Genomic DNA, 23,975 nt, shown 5'->3' on the forward strand with positions numbered 1-23,975 from the left:
AGTGAGGGCATTGCACCCATTCTGCTGGCGCTGATGGCACCTGGCACACGCCTGAGCATCCCGGCCTGTGCTCAGCCACAAATGGGAGTGTGCTGGATGCAGGCGATGTGTCAGCGGCATGACGAAAGGCAGGTTCGCAAGTACAAGCTTGCCTGGGGTATCTGCTTGAGAATATGTAATAAATTCCTGTTGCAGTGCTCCGGTGATTTATTTTTTTTTTTAACTCTTACATGGCTGTGGGTGTGACTGTCCAAACTGACAGCTGTTACGGATGCTGAGGGCAAATGTTTGAGTGGCAGCTGAGTAGATCGAGGGGTTGGGTAGTTCAGGGAGGACACTAGTGCACTGGACTTACCCCCAGACCCAGAATTTTAATCGTGGTTTCCAGAGCCCCTCTCTCCGTTGCCAGCCTCCATTTACTTAATGCAATTTAAAGCCTCCCTGTGCTTCAGCTTTGTTCTGCTCAGGATCGCACCCAGCCGCAGGTGCACGCGAGCTGCCAGGGGCAACCCCGAAGGCTCTCACACAGTGGCCATGCAGTAGGGCAAGCTGTCCGGGGGAGCAGCTCTCCTTCCCTGTGACAGCCAAAGGAAAAGGTCTGCATTTAAGTGGCCTGCCTGGCGTGGGTGTCCTCTGCATCCCTCTGCGGGGAGCAGCTCTCCGCAGCCCTGTCCCGCGGGGAGCTTTGGGAGTGATGGTGGGGAGGGGGCTGGCTGCCAGGCTGGGGAGCGTGGGGAGGCAGCAGGGGTTAGGGGAAGGACGTCTCTTCAGTCTTCTGCTAGAAGATGGCATGAGAGCAGTAATGACTTCCCAGTGTCCCAGTGAATAAGGTGCCCAGGACCTACACGTTCATTCTCCTTTTCTGATGGGCATCCCTCTTGTGAGCCTGACAGTTTCAGGAGCGGTGTGACTTGGGCTGGTTTCTAGGTACGTGTATTTTTGAGGAGGAAAATCCTTCCTAGAAATAGGGACCAGTGTCTTGCGGCTGTTTAGACAAGGAGATTGCATGGCTGTGCTGAGAGCCAGCAGCCACGAAGCCTGTTTTTCCCTGGATAGAAACCGAAATTACTTGTGAGCCAGTGACTGAGTGTACAGCATTCTATTACATTAAGATTAATAATTCCTCGCAGCGTATTTGCAGCTGGAAGTTTTATATAGATCTTTATTCATCATGATGTGAACAGCTGCTCTTTTGCTGCACTGTTGAATTAAAGTCCAAGTGGCAGCACTAGAAAGTGCCACATAAAACACACTCCTGCTGTTTTCCATTCACTCTTCCTGTCCAGCTCTCACCCTCTGCCCAAGCTTAGCCCTTTGCAGGAGCAAGCCATCTTATTTTTATTTGTGGACTGACTACACTTGGATCTTAAAACAGAGTTTGAGTGAATCCAAGGAAAATTAGTTTTAGAAAGGAAAAATAAATCTTGAAAGCAGCACACAAAAAAACTCTGTAGGAATTCCTGTTACATTTTTACTTGAAGTAAGTGAAGGACTAAGGGGCAGTAGCATGTATATTAAGTCAGAAAGGGCATAAATTAGACACTTTTATTAGTTAACTGTGTCAGATAAAGTTCAGCAGAAGCTGTAGAAGAGAAGAGGGTCACCTCAGCTCCTAAGGAGGTTTTTTATTTTCTGGGTTTATTTATTTATTTGTTTAATTATTTCTTAGTCTGAAGTCTGTCTGCTCTGCTGCATCTCGAGTAAGATGCTCCTCTTTCTTTGTTTTTGGTTTGTGCTCTCACAAGAGAACAGAGTGTACAGGAGCATCCGAGTGGGCCAAGTTTAGCACCTTCATTTTGACTCCATGCCAACAAGGAGTCTGGGGCTGAGCTTTGCACCTCATCCGAAAACTGGAAGGGGTACTGCTCAGGACGATGTGCCTCTCTCAGCCCCAGGTATGCTGTTCTGCAGCAGCCTGCATCCTTCTGGGTGGCCAGAAACCTAAAAAGCGCGAAGGGCACGTGTGTGGTACGGCAGCGGCTGAAGCACGTGCACCTGCAGAGCGTGATGCTGAAAGTGGAGAGAAATGGCTCGAAAGAAGCGGGGATGATGCGCACCGCCGTGGTGAGTGGGTGCTGCAGTGGTCTGCAGATACTGCGCGCCTGGCTGTGTCCGCAGTGCCAGGGCTGCTCCGTGTCCCTCAGCGGGGGGTTGCCGGACCTGGAGCCCACCCTGTAGCGCAGGAGCAGCTGCCTGCTGGCTCCCTGCAGCTGCCCTGGCCCGCAGCGGGGGCGCCCGGCTTCCCCCTCCAGCAGGGGGGCCTGAGTCCCTGTTAGCGAGCCACCGCGCGCGTGGCACTGGGTGCTAAGCCCTTGGGTTTGGGGGAGGAGGCTGAGCGGAGAGCATCTACAGCCACCTGCCATGGGCACCTGAGATGTGTGTTTTCCTGAAGCCTCCCCTAGCAAAGGAGTTTGGAGCCAAAAAGGGGCAGAACAGGTGGAGGGAATTTTGCAATGAGGAAGGCAGCCTTTTTGCATCTTTTCCACCAGCGCCGTAGGCTGCTAGCTCCCTCAGCCTTCAGTGGGAGGCTCTGGGTATCAGCCGGGGGCACGGAGGCAGGTGAAGGTCGGGCGAGATCTCTGCGGTGCACACCAGAACAGATGCCCAGACTCCTGACTTCGCCCTTGGTGCCTTCGCTTCACATCACAGTCATTGCTTGCAAGACCAGCTTTTCCCTCTTCCCATTTAAGCCCATGGTGCGATGGCTTACGTCTTCTAGTGCTTCTCCATGGTAGCTAAAAGTACATTCTTTTTCTTAAAAATCAGATTGATGACCCTATTTTTATGTGTGCTTGGTGCTCGCAGCTGAAATCAATACCCAAAATGTTTGTGCATTTTCTTTGTCGTTCAAATAGTTCGATGTTCAATTTGGTTTTTAAAAAAATCAGGATGCTGAGCACTTGCTGATGCTACTTTTTGAGGCTGTATATTTGGTACTTTTTCAAGATGTGACAATTTGTTTCATTTTATCATTCACTTGTGCAGTTACAAAAAAGACCTGCTGCTTGAGAAAGTTAGCAATCAAGCGATTTAGCATGTCGCTCCCAGAGCTCTGGCTGAGAGAGGAAAGCAGCAATCACTTCATAAATTTCACTGTTTTATAGATTTTATCCTGTTTGACCTTTTTGAAAGCATTGGAATTATGTTCAAAACACTGATGGGAAAAAAAGGGAAGGAAGCCCCCTTTCCCCAGACTGGGTGTTTAGTCTCACTTATGATTCTCTCCAGACCGACTCCGGGTGTTCCCTGAGCAGGTCTCAGCGTGCAGGTGGGATGGATGGATGTGTAAGGCAATGCTGAGCGTAAGCGCTGCGGTACCTGCTGCAGGCAGCGTGGCCATCCCTTACGTGGTTGGATAAGAAAATGTCAATGTTGTCCTCACTATTTTTAGAGGCATAAGTGGGTGTATTTACTTGTTGCCTTTATTGTGTACTGAACGTACAAAGAACAGGCACACGTGTTTGTAGATGCATGGCTGATAGGGATGTTACCTGTGGAATTTTTGGGCACATCCTTATCATTAAGGATGCAACCCCCAGTAGCCTGCTGCCTGGCTTAGAGGTTCAATGCGAAGCCCCTGGTCATGCCCCACTTTGGTATTTGTGGGAGCTCTGCCCTGAGCGCCCTGCGCGGGGCTGAGCCCTAAATCAGCCGCTGCGGTCATTTCACGTATTTACAGAGTCAGGGTGTGAAGGAGTGGACTGCTGTTGGGTGTTTGCAGCCTTTTCCCAGAGCTCCCAAGGAGTGCGCTGAAAAGCTGTTCTGTGGGGCAGTTCCCTTTTTTCCTGGCGGCACGGGTGGGTGTGCAGGGTGTACCTGGCTGGGGGGTCCCGTCGGAACGGGGCCATGCTTTCGCTGGCCTCCTGGAGCCTCTCCAGGCACAGAGGGCTCCCTGTTATGACAGGTAGCTTTCTGAGCATTTAAACAGATACTTCGGCATGCCAAAAGCATAAAGCGCTTGGAAGGGAGCACACAGAATATTTCAACCATGTTTCTTAAAATAAATGCCGTGGCTTAAATAATAGAGGTTTTCTCACAGACTCTAGAATAACCACTGATGCTGAAATAGCATTTGAGTTATTGGACGTGACATTTGCAAAAATTCCTCAAAATTCAGTAACTATAGTGAGGTTTGGGGAGGTTTTGCTTTTTTTCACTAACACTGGTGTTAAAAGCTCCTCACCTCCTTCTGCTCATCGTTTTTCAAGTCTGTTTAATTCCCATTGCCAGATTTCATAGATGTGCACCGGGCACACAGTTGGGATCCAGGCAGGCTGGGTGCACTCATGTCTGGGATAAACCTCAGGTTATCGTTGCTGTAGGACTGAATCAGGCAGTACCTTGCAGTCGCTGTGGGCTGTGAGGGATGATGCAGACCGTTCCTGTCGCACTTTGCTGGCCGCCGGAGGAAGATGCCTGGCATTCAGCACCGTGACACCTGGACGGGCAGTAACATTGAGCCCTGATGCACAGCGCTCGGCGCTCTCCCCGGGGAGAGGCTGGGGTTTGCTTTGGCACCCGGCGCCGAGATGAGCGGCAGTCTGCTGCTGAGAATCAAGACGTGCTGGTGGGAGAGGGCGTTGTGAAAGCGATGACGGAGAGGTGTAGGAATCCCAGGGAAAGCTTGGTGCGGTGGAGCAGTCGCCCAGCTGGTGCAGCCTTTCCCTTGCTCTTGCGTAAGATGATGTAGGGTGACAAAGAGCTTAACTGTGATCGGTCCTGTTTGGCTGTTAATTACCAGTAACTGCATCGCTTCTGATAGAGTTAGGGGAGTGTGAAACAGGCCCACAGTTAAGTCTGATTTTGATCTTAGCAGCTTCAGACAATATAAATGCAAATATCATTTGAGACCAGTTCAAACATTTTCAACAGTGTTGCTCAGAGGGAAAAAGAGCAGAGTAGTCAGTGGTCGGTCAGAACAAGAGAATTATGACCTACTTTCATTTCAAAACCAAAAAACACAGACCACAGAGGCCTTATCTGCATACCTAAGTTTCGCATGCATCTGCTTTTGCACTAAACCGTGTGACTGCTGTATCCTCACCTTTATTTGGGAAGGAAAACTCATTCAAAAACATTGTGCACCTGATCCGGATTTGCAGCTAAGTCCTTTTGCACTTTCACAGCAGGGGAAAGTACAGCTCTTTCCACTTGCATCTACATATTGCCAAGCAAAGCATGCTTGGTAGGGAAGGCATATCCTTTATTATGAATGCTGTAGCTGAGAGCAGCCTTTGTCACCTGTGCTCAGCCGCTGAGTCATTAAGAGAAGAGCTTTGGACTGTGTTACACAGAGAAAAAGATAAAAATAGGGTGTCTGACGCATGCATCCCATGTTGCACGCCAGGAAACAGAATCGTTATACCAAAGAGTACAGTATTCCAGAGCATGTTTGGAAAATATGCATGGATGTGAACGTGCAAGATCTTTCCTCACCAAGAAAAACACTCAGTCCCCTTTTCCCCCCGTCCCCTTTTACATCTGTCCTGTTGGATATTCCCTTTACCTGTTGATAAATCTAACAGCCGGCAGTACAGCAGCTCTGCCTTCCCTGCCACCGCTCCCCTCGTTGCCATGCTGAGCGACATGGTGGTAATGCTATGCTCCTGTATTTTGAGGGAGCCGCAGAATCTTCTTGCTGCGCCCAGCTGAGGGTAAGCAAAACGTTTCCCATTCTCCAGACACCTACAGCACGCTGAAAACTCCCAGAGCTCCACGCTGTCTGTCACAGAAATTGTGCGTGGGGTGCATGATCTAAAATTAGTCACCCACTATGTGCCCCTTTAAATGTTAATCCTTGCATCATTTTCTTTTATTGCTTCTGTTGGCATACATGATTATATGACATAATACAAAAGTAAATAATGTGATGCAATGGGTAAAATGCAAAGGGAAATACATATTGGAGATCAGGCACCTCCTACGGCAGAATGCGGCATGAAGCTTCCAGTATGACGTGAGTGCGGATTTTGCCTGTTTTGAGGGCAGCAAAATCAACTGTATTGTGATTACATTAGTCTTTCTGGACATTTTTGAGAATTCTCAGCTCCAGAAAAACACGTTTGTTCAGTGCTGGAGCCACTACTTGTCCTCAGGTGCCGCAGTAGCTGCCGGGGAGTGGGTAAGTGTGGGGTAATGGACCCAAAGCAGAGCCCAGCATGGCTTTGCGACAGGGCCTTTTAAAAAATCCAGGCATAAATTAGTCTAAAGATCACAAACTTAGAAAACCAATGCAACACGTGCATCTGAGATCTTATTATTTATTTTCCAGCATGTGAATGCTTCTCAGGGGAGGGCAGGTGCGTGAAGCCGAGGCCTTTGGGTGTTTGGTGGCCTCCCGTTAGGAACCCGTGGGAAAAGCACAAGCCAAGACTTGGCAGGAGGTTGCGACATACAACAGCAGCCAAGTTCAGGTTTAAAGATAAAGCCTGAAATAGCAGAATCCAATGCAAGACCAACATTTTTTGACCCCTTTGCCCGGATTCAGTGAAACATATGGGTACCTCAGTGTGTGATTTTGCTTTTGCTGAATTGAGGTTTGAGTTACTCGCTAGTCTATTTTTACCTTTTAAGTGGCCTTGTAATTCAATATGTGTTTGTTTTAATTTTACACTCTCTATAAAAAGCACCATCCATGACGAGTTGGAGAAGTGACCGCTGATAACGTGTAGACGTTTACCCGGCTGGTGTGTCACACTGCCTTATTTTCCCCCTGCAAACCTGCGTGCCACTCGATCAAAGCTGCCCCGCAGTACCCGTCACCTTGGCTGTGCCACTGTGGGATCAGCCCGGGCTGAATCCAGGTCACTCTGCCAGCCCCGCTGGTGTGTGCCCGGGCTGTCAGGCGTGGGGATGGGACAGCAAGGAATAGGATGGGACTTCCCCGTGGCCACCAGCCGTTCTGGGAGCTTCTATTGGCGATGGGAGATATGCCTGGGCACAGCGTCCTTCCTCGCACATGCCTCAGTCACCACGGTACCTGAATCACGGCCTCAGGCATTCCTGTTGCCGTCATTGTGTTCGGTAGCACTGGGAAGGCTCCGTGCCTGTGTTGGCACTCACCAGAATTTGGCAGAGCTCATGGAGCAAAAGTGACTAGAGGTCTTTGCTCTCAATAGCATTCCTGCTGTCGGATGGTAAAATACCCTGGGGAGATAGGCCTTATGTTATGATGAAGCCACCAATTACTTTTTAAGATTTAAGGAGAGTGAAGGCAAGCAAAACACAATCATCAACAACATTTGATACAGATGTGTCCACTTGCTTTCAGCTTTGCTTTGCTTTGAACTTGCGTGCACCATAAATTAAGTGTTGCTTCTTACTAAATTAAGGCCAGTGGTCTAATTTTGATCTGTCAGGTTTAGTGGCGGTGGGTGACTTGTTGCCAAACCCACCTGAACCGTTCGATTAGGAACCTAAACCTACGACAGAGCATGCAGGCTTCCTCTGTGCATCTCCTGGGAGCCATCATCACCTTGCTGCGCTCCTCTCTTGGCAGGGGCAGCACCCTCCCCTCCTCAGGACCAGGCGTCACAGCTGACTGCTGCAAGGTCACTATTTTTGAGAGACTCGTTTCCCAGCGTCGGGCAGCAGCGTTAAGCTGAGGTTGGAGCCGTCCCCAGGCAGCTCCACCCGTGGTCTCCTTCGCACCACCGTGAAACCGGAGTAGCTTCTTCAGGAGGGGGTGGGGGTGAGGTCAGGCTCTGCTCCGGCTTCGGCCCCCGCCGGCGGCAGAAATAACTCTTGTTGTCATCAGAGCGGTCACTGTAATGTGGATGAGGTTCAAGTCAGGCCCAGTAGCTTCAATGAGATTTTTGTGCGATTATAACAAGAATTTGACACACATGGTGAGCTACTCGCCGTGTATATGTGATCTGTTCCCATGCTGTCCCAGGAGGTATTTACCAGCATAAAAATCACTTAATGAGGGGATGTGTGAGGAGCAGCAGCCTGTGGCTGCACGAGGGACAATCCGGGAGGCTCAGGGATAGGTGGGTTGTGTCCTGCCCACTGGCAAACCCCGTCCGTTTTTGCCACCCTCGGTACTGGGAGGGAACATTGGCTTCATTGTGTTTTTTTGCGAAACGCCGCAGCAGAATTTATGCAGAGCTTTCTGTGGAGGTAGCGGGAGCGCTCCAAAGCTCGCCCCATCTAGAGTGCCTCAGGTCCTTTAGGATAATGAGACATTTTCTGAGTGCACCTTTTTATTGTACCAATATTACGTTACAGGAAAAATGGAAGGGGGAAACTTAACACATAGCACCTGTCGCAAGTTCTCTCCTTGAATTAGGCTCTCCTGCTTATAAAAATTTAATTGATTCCTAGCAGTTTATGTGCATGGTGCTCAGTGGGCGTTTTCTGTTCTCTTGCCAGCTACACGGTTACTTAGAAAGCGAGCCACTCACGCTACAGCTGTTCATTGGGACTGCAGACGACCGCCTGCTGCGACCCCATGCTTTCTACCAGGTTCACCGAATCACTGGGAAGACCGTTTCCACCACCAGCCACGAAACGATACTTTCCAACACCAAAGTCCTGGAAATTCCACTTCTGCCAGAGAACAACATGAGAGCAATGTAAGACCCATGCATCCTAGCAGTTTCCTCTTGGTTGCCTCACTTGATTTCTTCTGCATTGGGTTTTGTTTGTACACAATTTTCCTAGCATTTTTTTTTTTTTCCAATTCTCTCTGTAATAGTAGGTTTTCACATCTTTGCCAGGACAAATTGCCCCTCATCAGCTTAACAGCAAAATGAACTTCACAAATATTTATGACAACTGATTGCTTTCATTCTAGAGTTTCAGCCAACGTGCTTATTTGCTATTTAAAATAAGTATCTCAGTTACCAAGCTGTAAATATCTCCTACCTCAGCTCCTGCATTTAGTTTCTAAATATGACACCTCTTGCTCCTATATGCACTAGCACAAGGAACAGGGCCTATTAAAATTTATCTTTGGATGTCAAAGGAAACTCATAGAGAGCATTTCCAAGTACCCGAGTGGTTTTTTGAGACAAATAAAACTACTCTTATTTCTTACGTAATAAAAATCAGCGTTTTTCATGGCATTTGTTTAGAAGCAAAGCTTCTAGAATGAAGAGGAAGAGTAAAGGTGATACACCTTACAGGTTGGAGTTACTAAAGTGGGGTATATTTAGTCCTATGCAGGAAAGCAGGCATGGACATCTTAGGATCTCTGGATTAGTAGGAGTCTGAGTGACGATGAAGTGCCCCATAGGTCCATTACACACAGGTGAATTTCATTACAGGATTGTATATAAGGGCTCAAATATCCCCCTCTGTCATATCATGGCATATGCAAGACCCTCTGCATTATTTAATCCCATCCTCTCTGCCCCACTCGTTGAAGTGATCCTAGCCCTTATCAGAGTCCTCTCCCCCTTGGTTCAAATCATCCTGAGCCTTACCCAGGTGTCTGCCTTGGGAGGAATCTGTGTGCTGGTGTGCACGTACAGCCCCCGGCGTGCGTGTCAGTGCGAACATGTCGTATTTATATAGAGACACACGCACCTTAGTGTGTATTATAGGGAGACAGAAAGATAAGCAGGTAGGCAGATGGAAGGCAAGCAAACAACACTGGAAAATCCCAGGGAGCTTACTAAAATCACAGTTTCGCTCCTTGTTATTCATAGAGTTTTCTGTGCCTTAATGAAGTGGGAAGCGGTACCAGGCACCTGAAGCCCTGCTGCATGCGCCGGTTATTAGAGGCTGGTTTGCAGTGTCATGTACAACATGCCCCGGAGTGCCTCATGTAAATAGAAGAGCCAGAATGTGTTTAGCTGCATTGCCAGCTGGGCTGAGGGCGATGGCTCCAGACCTGAGGACCTCTGTCACTGCATTGTGTTAAAAGCCATGGCGAGTCTCAAAATTATTGCCCCCCTGCGCTGCCTGCGGCATGCTGGCACGGCTTCACTGAGGTTATTGGGATTTTACCAGTCTGTACCCAGGCGGTGCTTATTTGGCCCTCTGTTTATCCAGTTTGAATCACGTTTTTGGCCATCTAGGAACGTTGTTACTGTTTCAATCATCTTTCTCCCTAGACTAAAGGTAGTCACACAGTTTGGGAGCCAAGCTGAATATTTTCATGACGTGTGCCAGATTGTAGTAGAGCGCTCTCAAGAACCACAAACAATGCTTTGGCATATATCAGCCTTCCACGTCAGGAGTCTAAAACCTCATGTAGCGCTAACAATGAATTGGAATTTGGAGCCAAGGTCTTTTCTCACACATACTTTGTGTATTCAGGCCTTGATTCAGTGAAACACTGAAGCTCATCTGCATGTTTAGACTTTTGCACATTTACCTGCTCCTGTTGACTTAAGATTTTAATGTCCATGACCTTCCAAGCCTGAGTTTAAATGCTGTTCCTTCTCTGAACTTCATTGGCTCTGAACTAATTGTCATTAAGCACTTTGAATTTATTTTACGAGTGTTGCTGTAAGAGGGACAGCATTGAGAAACACACTGTTTCTTCCATACCTTATGGATCTTTGTGTAGAATTTTGACATGGGTACAAATGTTTCATATTTCTTATGACTTCCCCAGCTCATATGTGTTGTTGAGAAGCTTTTGTACTTCCATTAGTTTCTTTGGTTGTATCAGCAAGGGCCTCTTCGTTATTCTGAAATCCATACTTCAGAAAAAATGCAGATCAGGACAGTGCTGCCATAGTTCTTGTTTGCACTTTGCTTCAGAACAGAGCTTCAAAGGTCTGGGGCGGGAATTCAACTCTTTGAGTGCAAAATAAAATTAAACTATGCATATTCAGCATAATAAAATGCATGCCAGAGACCAGTATCCAGAAGAAATTGCCGTGTAGGCTTTGTAGTTGTGGCCAAAGCGGAGGTATTTTTGCAGTGGCTTTTTGAGCACGTATGTTTATATATCTTTTGTTCTGGGAACTTCCTCTGAAATTTGCTTTGACAAAAATCCTGACTTGTAAACCCATCCAGGAGAAAACCAACGTTAAAGAAAAAGGAGAGAGAGGTTAGAAATAGTAGTAGTTCTGTCTGATGAAAAGTGTGTTTTTCTGTGATGTTGGAGGGAGGACTCTGAGTTTAGGTTTCTTTCATGCAGAGCTTCAGCTCAACGCTCAGCTTGAGAGTATTTCCAACTCATTCAATTCCAAACATGCTGACAGTAGAACTGACCTCAGGGAAAGCTGTGCTCATTAATAAGCATTTTCAGGACTGTGCCCTGGAATAAAAATCATGTCAGATTTTTCTCCAAATGATTTGTAACAGGCAAAATCATAAGTAACCCTCATTCTGGGTTAGTAACACTTGCCACGGTACTGTCTCATCCCATTGACGTTTCTAGTCTCGCTGTTTCTTCAGGCTTGGGTTAATCTGTAAGTACCATCCTTACAGGATGTGTTGGGGAGGAAGGATCTTCTAGATTTTCTTCCTCTGGGAACTGAAGTAATGTCCTAAATTTGTGTGCTCAACGGCAGCTGTTAGCTACAGATAGCCCCAATTCAGCTACTTGTGGATACAAGCACTAGGCTTAACAAAGTCCGCTGAGCTCAGCCTGGTCATTGGGTCATGTCCGACTCAGATTTTTAAGAAGGATGTACAGGAGAGAGGGAAGATGCCGCATGGTCATGTCTTCCTGAGGTCTGCTTGAAACGGACTGCTCTGTGTTTCCTTTTGGATAGCATCGACTGTGCCGGGATATTAAAGCTCCGAAACTCTGACATCGAGCTGCGCAAGGGAGAGACAGACATCGGTCGCAAGAACACACGCGTGCGGCTGGTCTTCAGGGTTCACATCCCACAGGCCAACGGCAGGACCCTCTCCTTGCAAGTAGCCTCCAACCCCATTGAGTGCTGTAAGTAGCAACATCCTTCTTGCGCTGGGTATTGTGCCACCGATGTGCTATACATTGGTTTTGCTTTGCCTTCTAGTCAGTGAACCTTAATTTGCTTTCCAAAAGCAGGTGGTTTATACTGAAGACAAAATATCCATGTCTTAGAAAAAACATGTAGCTGTGTGCATTGATTTCTATAGGAAAGATCGTGCTTAAAACAGAATTGGAGTAATAGTAGACCTGGGAATGACAAGGGAGGGTTTTGGGGTTTTTTTTTTTTGGCTACTCCCTGTCATACAGGTAGCTGCTGTAGGAGTTTTCGAAAGCAGCTATCACATCCTATTCACCCTCTGTCTCTCCGTCATAAAGCAAAAACCAGCAAACAAAACCCCAAACCCTTTGATGAGGACTTAGCAATGTACTAGAGCTGCCACACTGGCACAAGCTCCCTGCGGCTTCAGAAAGCCTCCAGAAACCAGGTTTCCGCACTGGGGTCTCTTTGATTGAACAGGCTGAGTTTTATCAGATACACCGGGGCACCCTCCAAAGGCTGCATCATTCTTGCTTCGTGAGCCTCCTCAGCCTCCCACACACAAAACCAAGCCTGTTTGCTTCACGGAGCTTTAACGCTCCAGCATAAGTGGTGGAAATTGAATTTCAGCCTAACTTCCAATGCTAGTTTGGTCATCTGGGTGGACTGAAACAGTTTTTTAATGTTTTGTTGGATTCCACAAAGCGGATCTTTCTGATGCTGACAGGGTAGGGAGTAACTTAGAATCCAGCAGGTATGTGGGTGTTGAGCTGCGGGGGTGGGGAGCAGCGAGGATGGGGAGGAAGGCTTGACCATCCCTAGCTCCGTGCACGCTGGAGGGTTGTGTCTACGCTTGTCCCTGCGTCATTGCCGGCTGGAGTCCGCGCAGTGTGGCTGGCAGGTCCCTGAGCGTGTCAGCATTCGATCTCTTGGTGGCACGGTGCTGTATCAGGGATCAGTAGTTGGGAGGGTGCAGGAGGGAGCATCCCTGCATTCCTCCTGCAAAGGCAGTGTCACTGGCTCCAGACCGGTGACACCGCTCTACCCTCCCACCTACGGCAGTCCGAGTGCAGGAGAGGCAGAAGCTGTAGGAAGGGGCAGTGCTGTGAGACCAACAGTGACAGCTTCCCTCCTTCCCTGCCGTTCATTTAAATAGACGGACGAGTGTCGGCAGTGGGCAGGGCGTTAGGTTAAGGTAAGCCTGTGATACTGATGAAGAATAGCAGAGCCTTCTTACCTACAGCACGTAGACTGGCATAAAGCCCGGTCTCCTGTCCAGGAGATATGAATGGGATGAATAATTTCCCCGTTGTTTCTTATTCAAGGGCAAGTTCTAGGCTAACAGGTGAAACAAAAAGTGTGAGGAGTCATGGTTTCATCCCACTCCTGCTGAAGCTGACTAGGGCTTTTCAGCTGCTATATAGCAGGATAAGGCACAATTTGAATGCATCCCGAACTGGTCTGCGCAAAGGTGCTGAGCTCAGGAAGCCACTAAATATGAAGCCAACTGGATCTGTGTCACTGAACTGCAGTTTTGAGGGTTGTGTAATGAGCAGAAGTGTGGTACGTACATCCTGAAAGGAGCGGAAAACAGGAGAAAAAATAAGTGCTAGTGCTATTTCCAGTGCAGAATGTGAAATCAGCTGGTGCCAAAAACTTTGTGCATCTCTTAGAGCATGTGACACCAGGAGGAACCATGTAATCTGGAGAAAATGTCACGTCATCCCTTGAAGCACAGCCACGCTCACTCCATGTCCCAGTTGGGGGGTATAAAATATGTGCCACGAGAACACCGGATTCTGTTTGCATGGGTCCCCTTGTGCTTTGGCACTGGGGTGTGGGTGGAGGGGCATGCTGTAAATGCTTCTGCTGTGCCACGAGGCCCATGGCTGCTGCAGGACACTTTCCAGAACTGACAATACAGTGCAGTGACTGGAACGGAGTTTGGACATGGATGGTTGTCTTGTCATGTGTGCCTTGTAAGCACACAGCATATGCGTTATAGATAGCAGAAAATTTAAAATAAACGAGTTTCAAGGAAAACACACTTTTGGATCCAGTGCAGCTCAAGCAGAGTTTTGAACAGCTTGTTCTCTGTGAGCCTTTCGGCTCCGTGCTGCCGTGTTTGATAACCCTGTTGTTTACAGTCAAGGCGCTTGAAAACCAACCATGTTTCCTGCAAACCTTCTGACCTTTCTCTGTTTCTATATCAAACTCAGCTTATCTAGTGAGGGTAAGAGTTAAGTTATTCACTAATGCAGTATTTACTTCTTTGTGTGTATGTGTGTTTGTGGTTGCACTTTTTTTTTTTTTTTCTGTCTATCTTCCTTATAACTCTGCAGCTCAAAGATCTGCCCAAGAACTGCCTCTGGTGGAGAAGCAAAGTACTGACAGCTTTCCTGTTATTGGAGGGAAAAAAATGATACTGACCGGCCATAACTTTCTGCAAGACTCCAAAGTCATCTTTGTGGAGAAAGCACCAGGTATGTCTTTTCAATCTAGACTCCGGTCTGCCTTTTTTCCCCTGTTTTAAAATCTCTGCCAAATGATGAAAGCGTAAATGCAGTAATGACATTTTCTTCTGCATGTAATCTGTTTTCCATGTCAGTGGGCAAAGCTGTGAAAGCGATCTGAGCCGTGCCTGACGCTGAGGTTTGGCGCTGTGGCAGGTGTAGTTACAGGTAGACAATAGTGGCATTGAAAGACAACGTTTGGCATTTGTGCTTGTAACAAACCGTGGCTGTGTGGGGCAGGAGCTGTGAAAGGGGGTCGAAGCCTCTGCTGGCATGTCCCGGTAAAACCTGCAAGGTGGTGCATCTTGTTAGACTTCTCTGTAGTCTGTGGAGGCAGTAGGGCTGGTGGGGCGGGCGTGTGTACCTGTGCCACCTCCGTCTTGGTGGCATCGCCAGGCACCACCTGCGTTTGAGGGATATGTTTCTGGTTTACACTGAGGATCGAATGGGACCGCTCTGTCACCTGGCACGGCTCCTGCAGTGCTTTGGTGATGGGACCAGTCCTCCCGGGGAAGGTCCAGGACCAGGCTGGAGCAGGGCGAGCAGCGCGGAGTGGGCACTGGTGTGGGGAAGGGAGGTGCCTGCAGGAGCGGTGGGATGTCTGCTGGGTGGCGGGTCACCGGGTGACAATGCACCCGTAACATGTGCAAATGCCCCTGCGGGAAGAGGTGCTGGGAGCGGCGCTGTGAGTCAAAGTCAGGCTCTGAAACGAGATCGTGAAGGGTAGTTTTGAGCCTTGTTTTGGAAAGGGTTTCCGTGGCGCTGGCACAGGCCATGGATTCCTCAGCTGCCAGCTACCCCCCCCCCACCCCCCCACCCCTTGAACTTTAAACAGTCTTGGGCCTCCAGCTTTGACACTGCGCCGTTTAACCCTCTGTGCCCACGGGGTTCCCATGCCGTGCTCCCAGCCAGGGCACCACGGGTGGCACAGGGTGCTGGGACAAGGCAAGTGACAGTGGGGCAAGCAGAGTAGGCTTTAAAGGCAAAGACATCCAAGTCTTCAGACTCAGGGGAAGAGCAAACTTCCCTGAAGTTCCCTGGTAGAGTCCTGTGTTGGTGAGGTTTAAGTCACCAAAAGTGCATGTGAGGTGGGGGTAATGCCCTGGCTGCTCGGCGGGAGCCAGTCAGTGCCATTCCCGTGATCCCCAAGTGCTGCACTGCATGCGGTCGGGATGTGGCCACAAGATGAGCAGAAAGCACCCTTTTTGTTTCTTAAGTAAGTTTAAAAAAAAAAGGAAAAAACGTGGTATTGCAATTTAGAAAAAATGACCTCTGCTCGCTGCATAGTGTGACAGGAGGGAGGAATGTGACTGTCTACATTCAAATTTCCTTTGCTGCACAGAAGTGGGTTAGTGTGACACGTCAGGAGCAAAGTCCTTGATCTGTCTCATTACAGGAGGGAAATCGCATTAAGGGGTGCTGTCCTTCATACTTATTTTCTCCCCTTTTCCTTTATTGAGTTGGACAAATTGGGAAGTACCATGTCCCAAAGGGTTACGATGGTGATGCTACTCGCCCAGCAGCAGGTACCACAGCGTGGATCGGGACACGGTCCCCCTTAGCGTTAAGTACGCCAGAAGCAGGATGCTCGCTGTGTAGCCCTGAATTACGAAAGTGCAGAACAGGGCCAGCCTTGTACTTCTTATCCAGGCAGGTACCTCCCTGGAGCAAAAGGAATTTGAGGCTGCACAAAGACAGCCTATAGACAGAAAATCATTTATGTAAGCAACATTTTTTAAACATTGTGAGAGATGAAGGAGTGTACTGCTACACACCGGGTATGCTGGGGAGGATGAAAATGGTCAGAAGGCCTTGCCTGTCACCCTGAAAAACTCCTGGGGTGAGCTTCTTGGGTGCATGTGTTGGTGGGACCGACCAGCGCAGGAGTGTCCTCCTACATGAAAGCGCTACCAGGGATCCCCCTGCACCCTCCCCCTGGCACGGGGTCAGGGCGGCACCGCGGGCGTCAGGCAGGGAGCTGCTGCCGTTGAAGAGTAGTCAGGATCCTCAGGTCGGCATTGAAGGCAGTGATCCGAAGCTGCCCTGCTTGGTCTGGCAGCGCCGCGGCGGGGCTGTGCAGTGGCCAGTGGCCGGGCAGTGCTGCCCGGGGGAGGCAGCTGCAGCGGCCGAGCCTGGCAGCTCGGGAGTGCTGAGCATCTCCGGGAGCGGCAGCCGCGTTGCTGGAATGGTGCGGGAAAAGCGAAGCTGCGGGCTGAGCTGGGCTGGGCTGGGCTGAGGGGCCTGTGGGATTCTGTGGCCGGTTGCGGGCTGTTTTACCTGACCAGCTCTGTGCAGTGGCACAGACGAGCACGGTGCATCGTCGCCGTCGTGGCAGGCTGCTCCGGTCCCGTTTCTGAGTCGAGTCGCTGTATTTAACGCAGACAAACAGGCATTACCAGCCTTCGCTTGTGTAAATTGGTGCGGTGTCATCTGTGAAAGTAGGTCGGGAGAGGGAACACCAGCACAGTTCCTCTTTCTCTTAGGAAGCTGGTTATGAACTTCTGTGATTAGCTGGAGAAGTTCATTAGTTTTGCTGCTGTTACTGCTTTTGTTTTTGAATTTGAATGTTAATCATGTTCCCAGTGGGTAGCAGCCAAACACAGCTATTACAAAGCAATAGATCACAGGGATTGCTGCACTTATAAAGAGAACGTATCTTTTATATCAACTTTTAATATTTTACTACATGAGCTCATCCCTTCAGCCCTCACTCAGGCAGAGTCCCCAGGCTGGGAGGCAGTCTCCGGGAGCTCATCTAATTCATGCTAGTCTGCATACTTAATTGGTTAACGCAAAGAGTTTCAGAACACTTTTTGTTTGCCTTTTATTTTTTCATCCCCTTCTGTCTGAATAATTTCTTTAAGTCTGCCAAGTGCATTGTGGTCCACTGAATGTTTTTCCAAGCATGAGTCTCAAGCTCTCCTCTTCAGGGCTAGCCCTCAGCTGTTGTAGTCTCTGGAGGAATGGCATTATCCTGGCCTCCCTGCGTGGGGAGTCAGTCTGAGCAGTGACTCATACGAGAGGGAATCCCTGAAGAATGATCAAATCAATCCTTCAGCAGGGGAGGCAGCAGCTCAGTGCTCAGCTTAACCCGTTCCTGGCTGCTTTAGATGAAACAGAGCAAAACACACTTTGCAGTCCTGGGATGCCGCATCTCGCAGAGGAGGCAGAGGAGGGATGAAGGCAGGGCACCCTGAGGGGACCGTGGGAGGAGCACTGTGAGGACCTCCTCTGTGAGGAGAAGCCCTCCTGGTGTGGTCCAGCGCTGGGGCAGAAGGCACCCCTTTGGATAAATAATGAGTCTGTTCAGAAGTGGACTAAAATTTGCTCAAGCCTTTTACAGTACCGTAAAAAAGTTCTCATGTGTTGAAATGAGTCCTTATTTTACGGGATTTTGGTCAATGTTTTATTGCTTGCACATCAGACCGTATTTTCCAGTGATGAATGATGATATAAAATGACCGTCCAAGAAACCTAGTGGTAGTAAAACTGTGCGTGCTGAATGTGCTTTGAGCAGTTCACTCTCAGAATTTCATCAGACTCAGAGTCCCATAATGACTTTGTCTCTTACAAATTACAATAATAATTGTTTTTATTATTTTTCACTTTCTGCCTCTCTTCATAGTCACACTTTCCCTGGTTTCAGAAGGGTCTTGTGAGCCTGCGTGTCGTGACTGTTGGGTGCTAGGTTTAGGATGTCCAGTAGCAATCTGGTTTTTGTCAGAAGAATTAGTACTTTGTAAAATATAAAAAAGTCTGCAACTTACAAGCAAGGGCCCTTGGTGTCTGTATGCTGGCATTCACTTCGAAGGCAAAGTGTGCATTGTCATTACAGAAGCAGGTGAAATGTAGCTGATGTTTGTTGGCTGTGGGAGGGGGTGTCTGACTAGGAGGGACAAGATCTTTCCTAACACGCACATCTGCAAGAATTATCCTAAAAGACACTGGTTTTATTTAGTTACCTTTAAAAAACGTTTTATTTCAATTCTAGATTATAAATGTACCAGGCAACAAAAATCTTGAGGGAAGTTCAGAAAGTGCAGAGGTGTTTGGAGAGTATATTTTGAGGACTATATATCCATCAGCTGCCTTTTTTTGGTAACAACTTCTGCAAACACTGTGTATTTGTTTTCCAAGCTAGTGTTTTGAAGGTAATGAACACAAAGCAGCACAAAAGCCTAACAGAAATGGCCAGACTGCTGGCTTCTAGTGTATCAGATTATGATTAGTGATTTATAGAAATGAATTGCAGTGGAAAAATCCTAGTTTCTCTTCACTTGGTTCACAAAATGTTTCCTGTAATTGATGAGTGAAAGTTCACTGATGAAACTCAAAGCCAATATCCCAAGCACCAGAACGCGGGAGAGCTAGGGATATAGTCTCCCTGGCAGGCTCTAGGAAGTTGCAGAGTGGCCCGGGATGTTTCGGGATTTAGAAGGAGTGTCATGCTAAGATCTGAAAGAGTTAATCTACCCCAAAAATCCCTCCTTGCTCAGAAATCGCTCCTTGCTCCTGTAGCTAGAACAATTTTGGCACTGGAACTAGCTCAAGTATTTCTGCACTTCACGGATTTGGCCAAGTCTAGACATACCTAAGAGATCAGGTTAAACTGACTGAAATCTGCATTATTAGAGAGTTGCAATCTATGGGAAGGAATGGATATGTGGTGTATTATTGCTAATTATCATTCAGGTGAGTTTCCACTAGTTAAGTTAGAGCTCCAGCCCCTTTTCTTTGGTTTTGTGCTTAGTGACCGGAGATCAAGGCAAGAGTTTTAAAGAGCGAAAAGGCAGAAATGTATCACCCAACTTCACTACAGGGTTAGTCTCTCAAATAACACTGACCTTGAAATTTTGATTCTGGGCTGTTAATGCCGAGGGCCGTTTTGTCCTGGTCCAAGGCCCGCATCCGAGCTTCCTCAGGACAGGCATCCCTCCCTGGAGATGCAGCACTCTGTGACAGACATTAACAGAGCTCACAATTTGTAGTGCTGTTATCTCCGAGTAACTCCAGGCTTGCAGACTTCAGTGCTTTTGAACCTGTTGTTAATTACTCAGACTGCAAACCAACAGTGATCCTAGCACCTACACGCCCTGTAACCTAATTGCATAACACCCTCAGCTGTTGTGCCCAAAGCCTTTGAAACTCAAGTTCCTGAAAGACAAAGAATTAAACAGCACCTAAGCAACAATTCCTCCAGGGATTTTTCCCTTTTTGAGTATTTTCAAAGAAGCCAAATAGTTTTTCAGATTTAGCTATTGCTTCTAACTGTTCGTTCTGCTGTTTGTTTTCATTTTGTTAAATGGATTTTTCTGTCAAAACTGTTCCTCTTCCCTGCTGGAACAGGTTTTGCTCTTAGAACATGAAGGCGCTGACGTGGCATGGTAATAGTTATACTAGAACAGATGAAAGATAGCTGGGTGAAATCACCAAATTTTTTGGTGTATATGCCAAAGGAAATCATGCTTTTCTGTAAGTATTTCAGATGGGAAAACTTATAGTTTGCCTCCCGTTAGGCATGCAGTCAAGGCTGGTCAGCCGCATGTTTGCACAAGGTAAATGTGATATGGAAAAGAAGGAAGCTGGATGAATTTAAGTGTCCACTCAAGCATTTCACAAGTCTTTTTGTTCCTCTCAAATTTCACTGTCTCTGGCAAAGATTAGAACCACTCAGTTGCTGCTTTAAGGTAAAAATGTCAGTCAGAGAACTTCAGTTCTGTTTCCCGTATGTTCTGTGAGCAAAAGTTACTTTGTACGGCAGGTGACTCCAGTGCAGTGTTTCAGCTGCGGGAGAACTTACAAAAAGTTCTGGAAAATGATATTTTGACGAACCATTTGCGTGGCATGTGGATGGAACGGATGTGCTGGGGAAGCGTGTGGGCTTTTTGGTTTGACTCAGCTACTCTTTGGAACTCAGGGTTTGGAGTCTGTTTTGACGTGATGTGATGTGATGGGGAGACGGGTGACCTGAGTCTTGGCAGAGCTCCATTTGGTAAAAGATCTTACATTCTCAGAGATCTTTCCATTTATCTTTCCATTGCCAGTAGCAGTCACAGTTTGGGGGGCAGCTGGCCAAAAAGGGGTCATGTTTCACGCTGGTAATCAGACTGTAGCTCACATAATAAATAAGCCAGTGGCAAAACTCCCTTTCCCCCTCTAGTCAGATGGATAGATACTACATAATTTTGTCTTTATCTGTCTGTTTATCCAAGTTCAGGACGCACATTCCAGTTGGCAGTGAGCAGTTGCACGCTGACTCATGTGCAGTGAGGTTAAAAATTCTGGAAACTAGATAAACTGGAAACTTCAAAGGCATACAAGTTGGGAGCATGGAGTTCACGTGAAGGTCACTTGAACCTATTTCCTAGAGATGTATTGATAGCTGAAGGGGGGTTTGGCCACTGCCCAGAAATAGATATCCTTGGGCAAATAGTGTCATCAAACGGAGGAGTCATTTGATGGTGGAACCCTTTCACGCGCACCCAGGAGCAGTGATGTAGCTTGTAGGAAATGTCAGCACGTGTCAGTTTTTCCTGGCTGTTTAGTCTGGGGAATGGTGAAGACAGAGCGGGACAGCAGCCATACGCATGAGGTGGTATTGGTGGCAGCAAGCCTCATCCAGGGTGTTGCTCTCACGGTGAAGAACGAGATCAATCAATCAGAGATACTTACTGTGGACGACAAGAGAAAGAAGGAATGACCATATGGTCTCCAGTTAAAAGTCACTTGTCTGAGTAATCCTGTAAATTTGTAATTATTACAGAAACTGTGACTGGGTGCTTGGAGTTTATTCTTTCCTGTCTTTTTCCAGACTGAGTGGCTTCAAGCAGCTGTATCTGTGCAATCAAAACTTTGTCTCTGAACTTTTATAACTAGCCCAAGATTCCAGATAGTTTTTACTGTTACGGTTCCAGCAGGGCCCTCTGTCCAAACACACAGGAATTCACAGCCCTTACCAGAAAGCTGAGAGTGTGATGCCAACAGAAGTCCGTGCCTGAAGACAGGAGAGGAGGGGAGTGCGGTGGGTTGGCCTTGGCTGGCTGCCAGGTGCCCACCAAGCCGCTCGCTCACTGCCCCTCAGCAGGGCAGGGGGGAGAAAATCAGATGGAAAAGCTTCAGTGGTCAAGGTAAAGACAGGGAGATGCCAGTTACTGCCACAGGCAAAGCAGGCGCCACTTGGGGGAAGTAATTTATTGCCAATTAAAATTAGAGTAGGACAGTGAGAAACAGAGGCAAAAATAAAACACATCTTTACCCTCTCCTCCCATCCCAAGCTCAACTTCACTCCTTCATTCCCAACTTCTCCCTCCTCCCCCCGGCTGGTGCAGGGGGACGGGGAGCAGGGGCTGCGGTTCCAGCATTACTCCCTCCCATGGGAGGCAGTCCTTCATGAACTGCGCCAGTGTCAGTCCTCTCCATGGGGTTCAGTCCTTCAGGAACAGGCTGCTCCATCAGGGGTCCCTCATGGCCACAGTTCCTGCCAGAAACACCTCCTCCTGCGCGGGCTCCTCTGCACAGACCACAGCACCGGCCAGGAGCCCACTGGGCCAGCCCGCCTCACCATGGTCTTCTCCAGGGGCTGCTGGGGAGCCTCTGCTCCGGCACCTGGAGCCTCCTCTGCATCCTTCTGCACTGACCTGCCGCTCTGTCACATATCGTCACTCCGCTCCCACAGCTGCTGCGCAGCGCTCTTTACTCCTTCTTAAATGTGTTGTCAGAGAGGTGCCACCAGCTTTGGCCAGTGGCAGGTCCAACTTGGAGCCAGCTGGAGCTGACTGTGTGACGTGGGGCAGCTTCTGGCATCTCACAGAGGCCACCCCTGCAGCCCCACCACTGCCAAAACCTTATGATATAAGGGGATACCTCCAAAGTACTTAGTTTTGGGGAGCAATTGCTTACATCTTTCAGGAAAGCACAGCTCATCGTCTCCTGTTACTTCCCTGACATCACTAAGAGTTGGTTCATGGCACAGGTGGGCATCACAGGAAAGTGGGGAGAGATGAGGGGAGAGGAACATGTTCCTTTTAGGTCTGTTGAGGGAGTAAGATTACGCCTTCAAAAGTCCAATGACATTGAAGAGAGGAACAGAGAGATAAGAGATGTCCAAAGTGTGCCTGGTTGTGGGGAAGCTGATGTCAAGGCAGATAATCAGAGGCGAGGAGGAGGGATCTCTAAGATTGAGCCTGGCCATCTTGGACAAAAGAAACAAGAAAAGGGGCGTGATGGGGACAACGAGATGGAAAGGATGAAAATGCCATTCAAAAGCTTACTGTTTAGACTCTGCTGAAAAGTCAGGAGGGGTTGCCATACTGGGATGTCTCTGGAAGATGAGAAGTTGTGGCTATGTAGATAAAATGAAGAGTTTGTGTCTTAAAAAATAATCAGGAAGGAAGAATTGGAAGCATTTGGATCAAACTTGCGTCTTAAGATGAGAAAGAAGTAGGAGTAGCTACAGTACAGGTGGTGGTGTTGGCATCAAGCACAGAAGTAGTAGAGGAAAAGAATTGTTCATGGAAGGAAAATTTGGAACTGGGTTTAAACTGGCTGTGAGGTTTGTTTCTCCAATAGTCTCTGAGAAAATATGAAACAGATTAGACTGAAAAAGATGGACCAGGAATATTTTACTCAGTTTCAGCTGTGAAGTCACAGGTTCAGCCTACAAGAGGTTCCCAGAGGGAAGTGAGATTGGTAAGACAAGGAGATGACCATATGAGTGGAACCAAGAACAGAGTGAAGTATTGTCATGACTGCTGGTGAGTGGCTCTGCTGTGTGTGCTTGGATGAGGCTGCTTGCTCTAGAGGGGTGTTGCAGGGATGTCAAACTGAAGTTTAACTTGGAAGGTGAGTGTCCTAGACCTGGAATTACTGAGAGTTATTAAATAAAACGCTCAGACCAATGGTAATTTGAATAGGGGGAGATGCCAGAGAGCACAAATTGCATAACCAGCTTCCATTCTGCTGAAAATAGGATCTGGCACATCATTCCAATGGTTTTGGCTCAAAATGAACCCCCATCAGTTGTCAGCACAGTGCCTCCTTTTAATTACCTGGGCTAAAATTACAGTTCATTTGCAAACACTTGAACTCAGGATAATTAAGTCTGTTAGACGTACTGTGGTAAAAGCTGCTCAGAAGACTCACCGTTCAGACAAAGTGTGTCCCTCGCCTTTTGGCTTGCCCAGCTGAGCAGCCAGCAAGGAAGCGCGCGTCTGGCACAGGTGCCAAAGTACTATATGATACAGTTTGTACTGGATTTTTATCACCTGGTTGATGGCTCTTTTATTGTTAATGTGAGGTGAAAAAGAGAGAAAATAACTTGAGAGCAGCACACACGTGACAGGCCTAAGTCTACATGATATTAACCTCAGTACTCCAAAAACATATAGCTGAAGGAGCAGACAAAATCCATATGCTGCAAAAGTGCTGATGAGGAGGCACAAACAAATGCAGCAGCTTTGATGTGGAAATAACACGTAGGTCAGTTATGCGTGAGCCCTGCCGTGCGTGGCCGGCTGCGTGCAGGGCTCGAGGAGGTCTCTGTAGCAGGACGGTGGGCTGTGAGGGGGCCAGGGGAATGGCTGGAGGTCTTCCTGGCAAGAAG

The 23,975-nt window shown here is 48.1% G+C and overlaps 1 protein-coding gene and 1 long non-coding RNA gene across 11 annotated transcripts in view; one reads left to right on the top strand and one right to left on the bottom strand.

The window, feature by feature from the left end:
- The window catches only part of LOC308060971, a 244,485-nt gene that overhangs the window by 77,163 nt on the left and 143,347 nt on the right, over positions 1 to 23,975 (bottom strand). The gene's annotated exons all lie outside the window — the stretch shown is intronic.
- NFATC1 (nuclear factor of activated T cells 1) overlaps positions 1 to 23,975 on the top strand; it is a 111,607-nt gene that overhangs the window by 35,344 nt on the left and 52,288 nt on the right. For all 10 annotated transcript variants that reach the window (XM_080380334.1, XM_080380340.1, XM_080380336.1 and 7 more), the window contains exons 4-6: positions 8,374 to 8,576; positions 11,679 to 11,851; positions 14,204 to 14,344. In XM_080380334.1, coding sequence (XP_080236460.1) covers positions 8,374 to 8,576; positions 11,679 to 11,851; positions 14,204 to 14,344 — 517 coding nt within the window. The remainder of the gene's footprint in view (positions 1 to 8,373; positions 8,577 to 11,678; positions 11,852 to 14,203; positions 14,345 to 23,975) is intronic.

Source organism: Falco punctatus (genome assembly GCF_963210335.1).
Source record: "Falco punctatus genome assembly, chromosome: 3".
In the NCBI taxonomy this organism is placed as follows: domain Eukaryota; kingdom Metazoa; phylum Chordata; class Aves; order Falconiformes; family Falconidae; genus Falco; species Falco punctatus.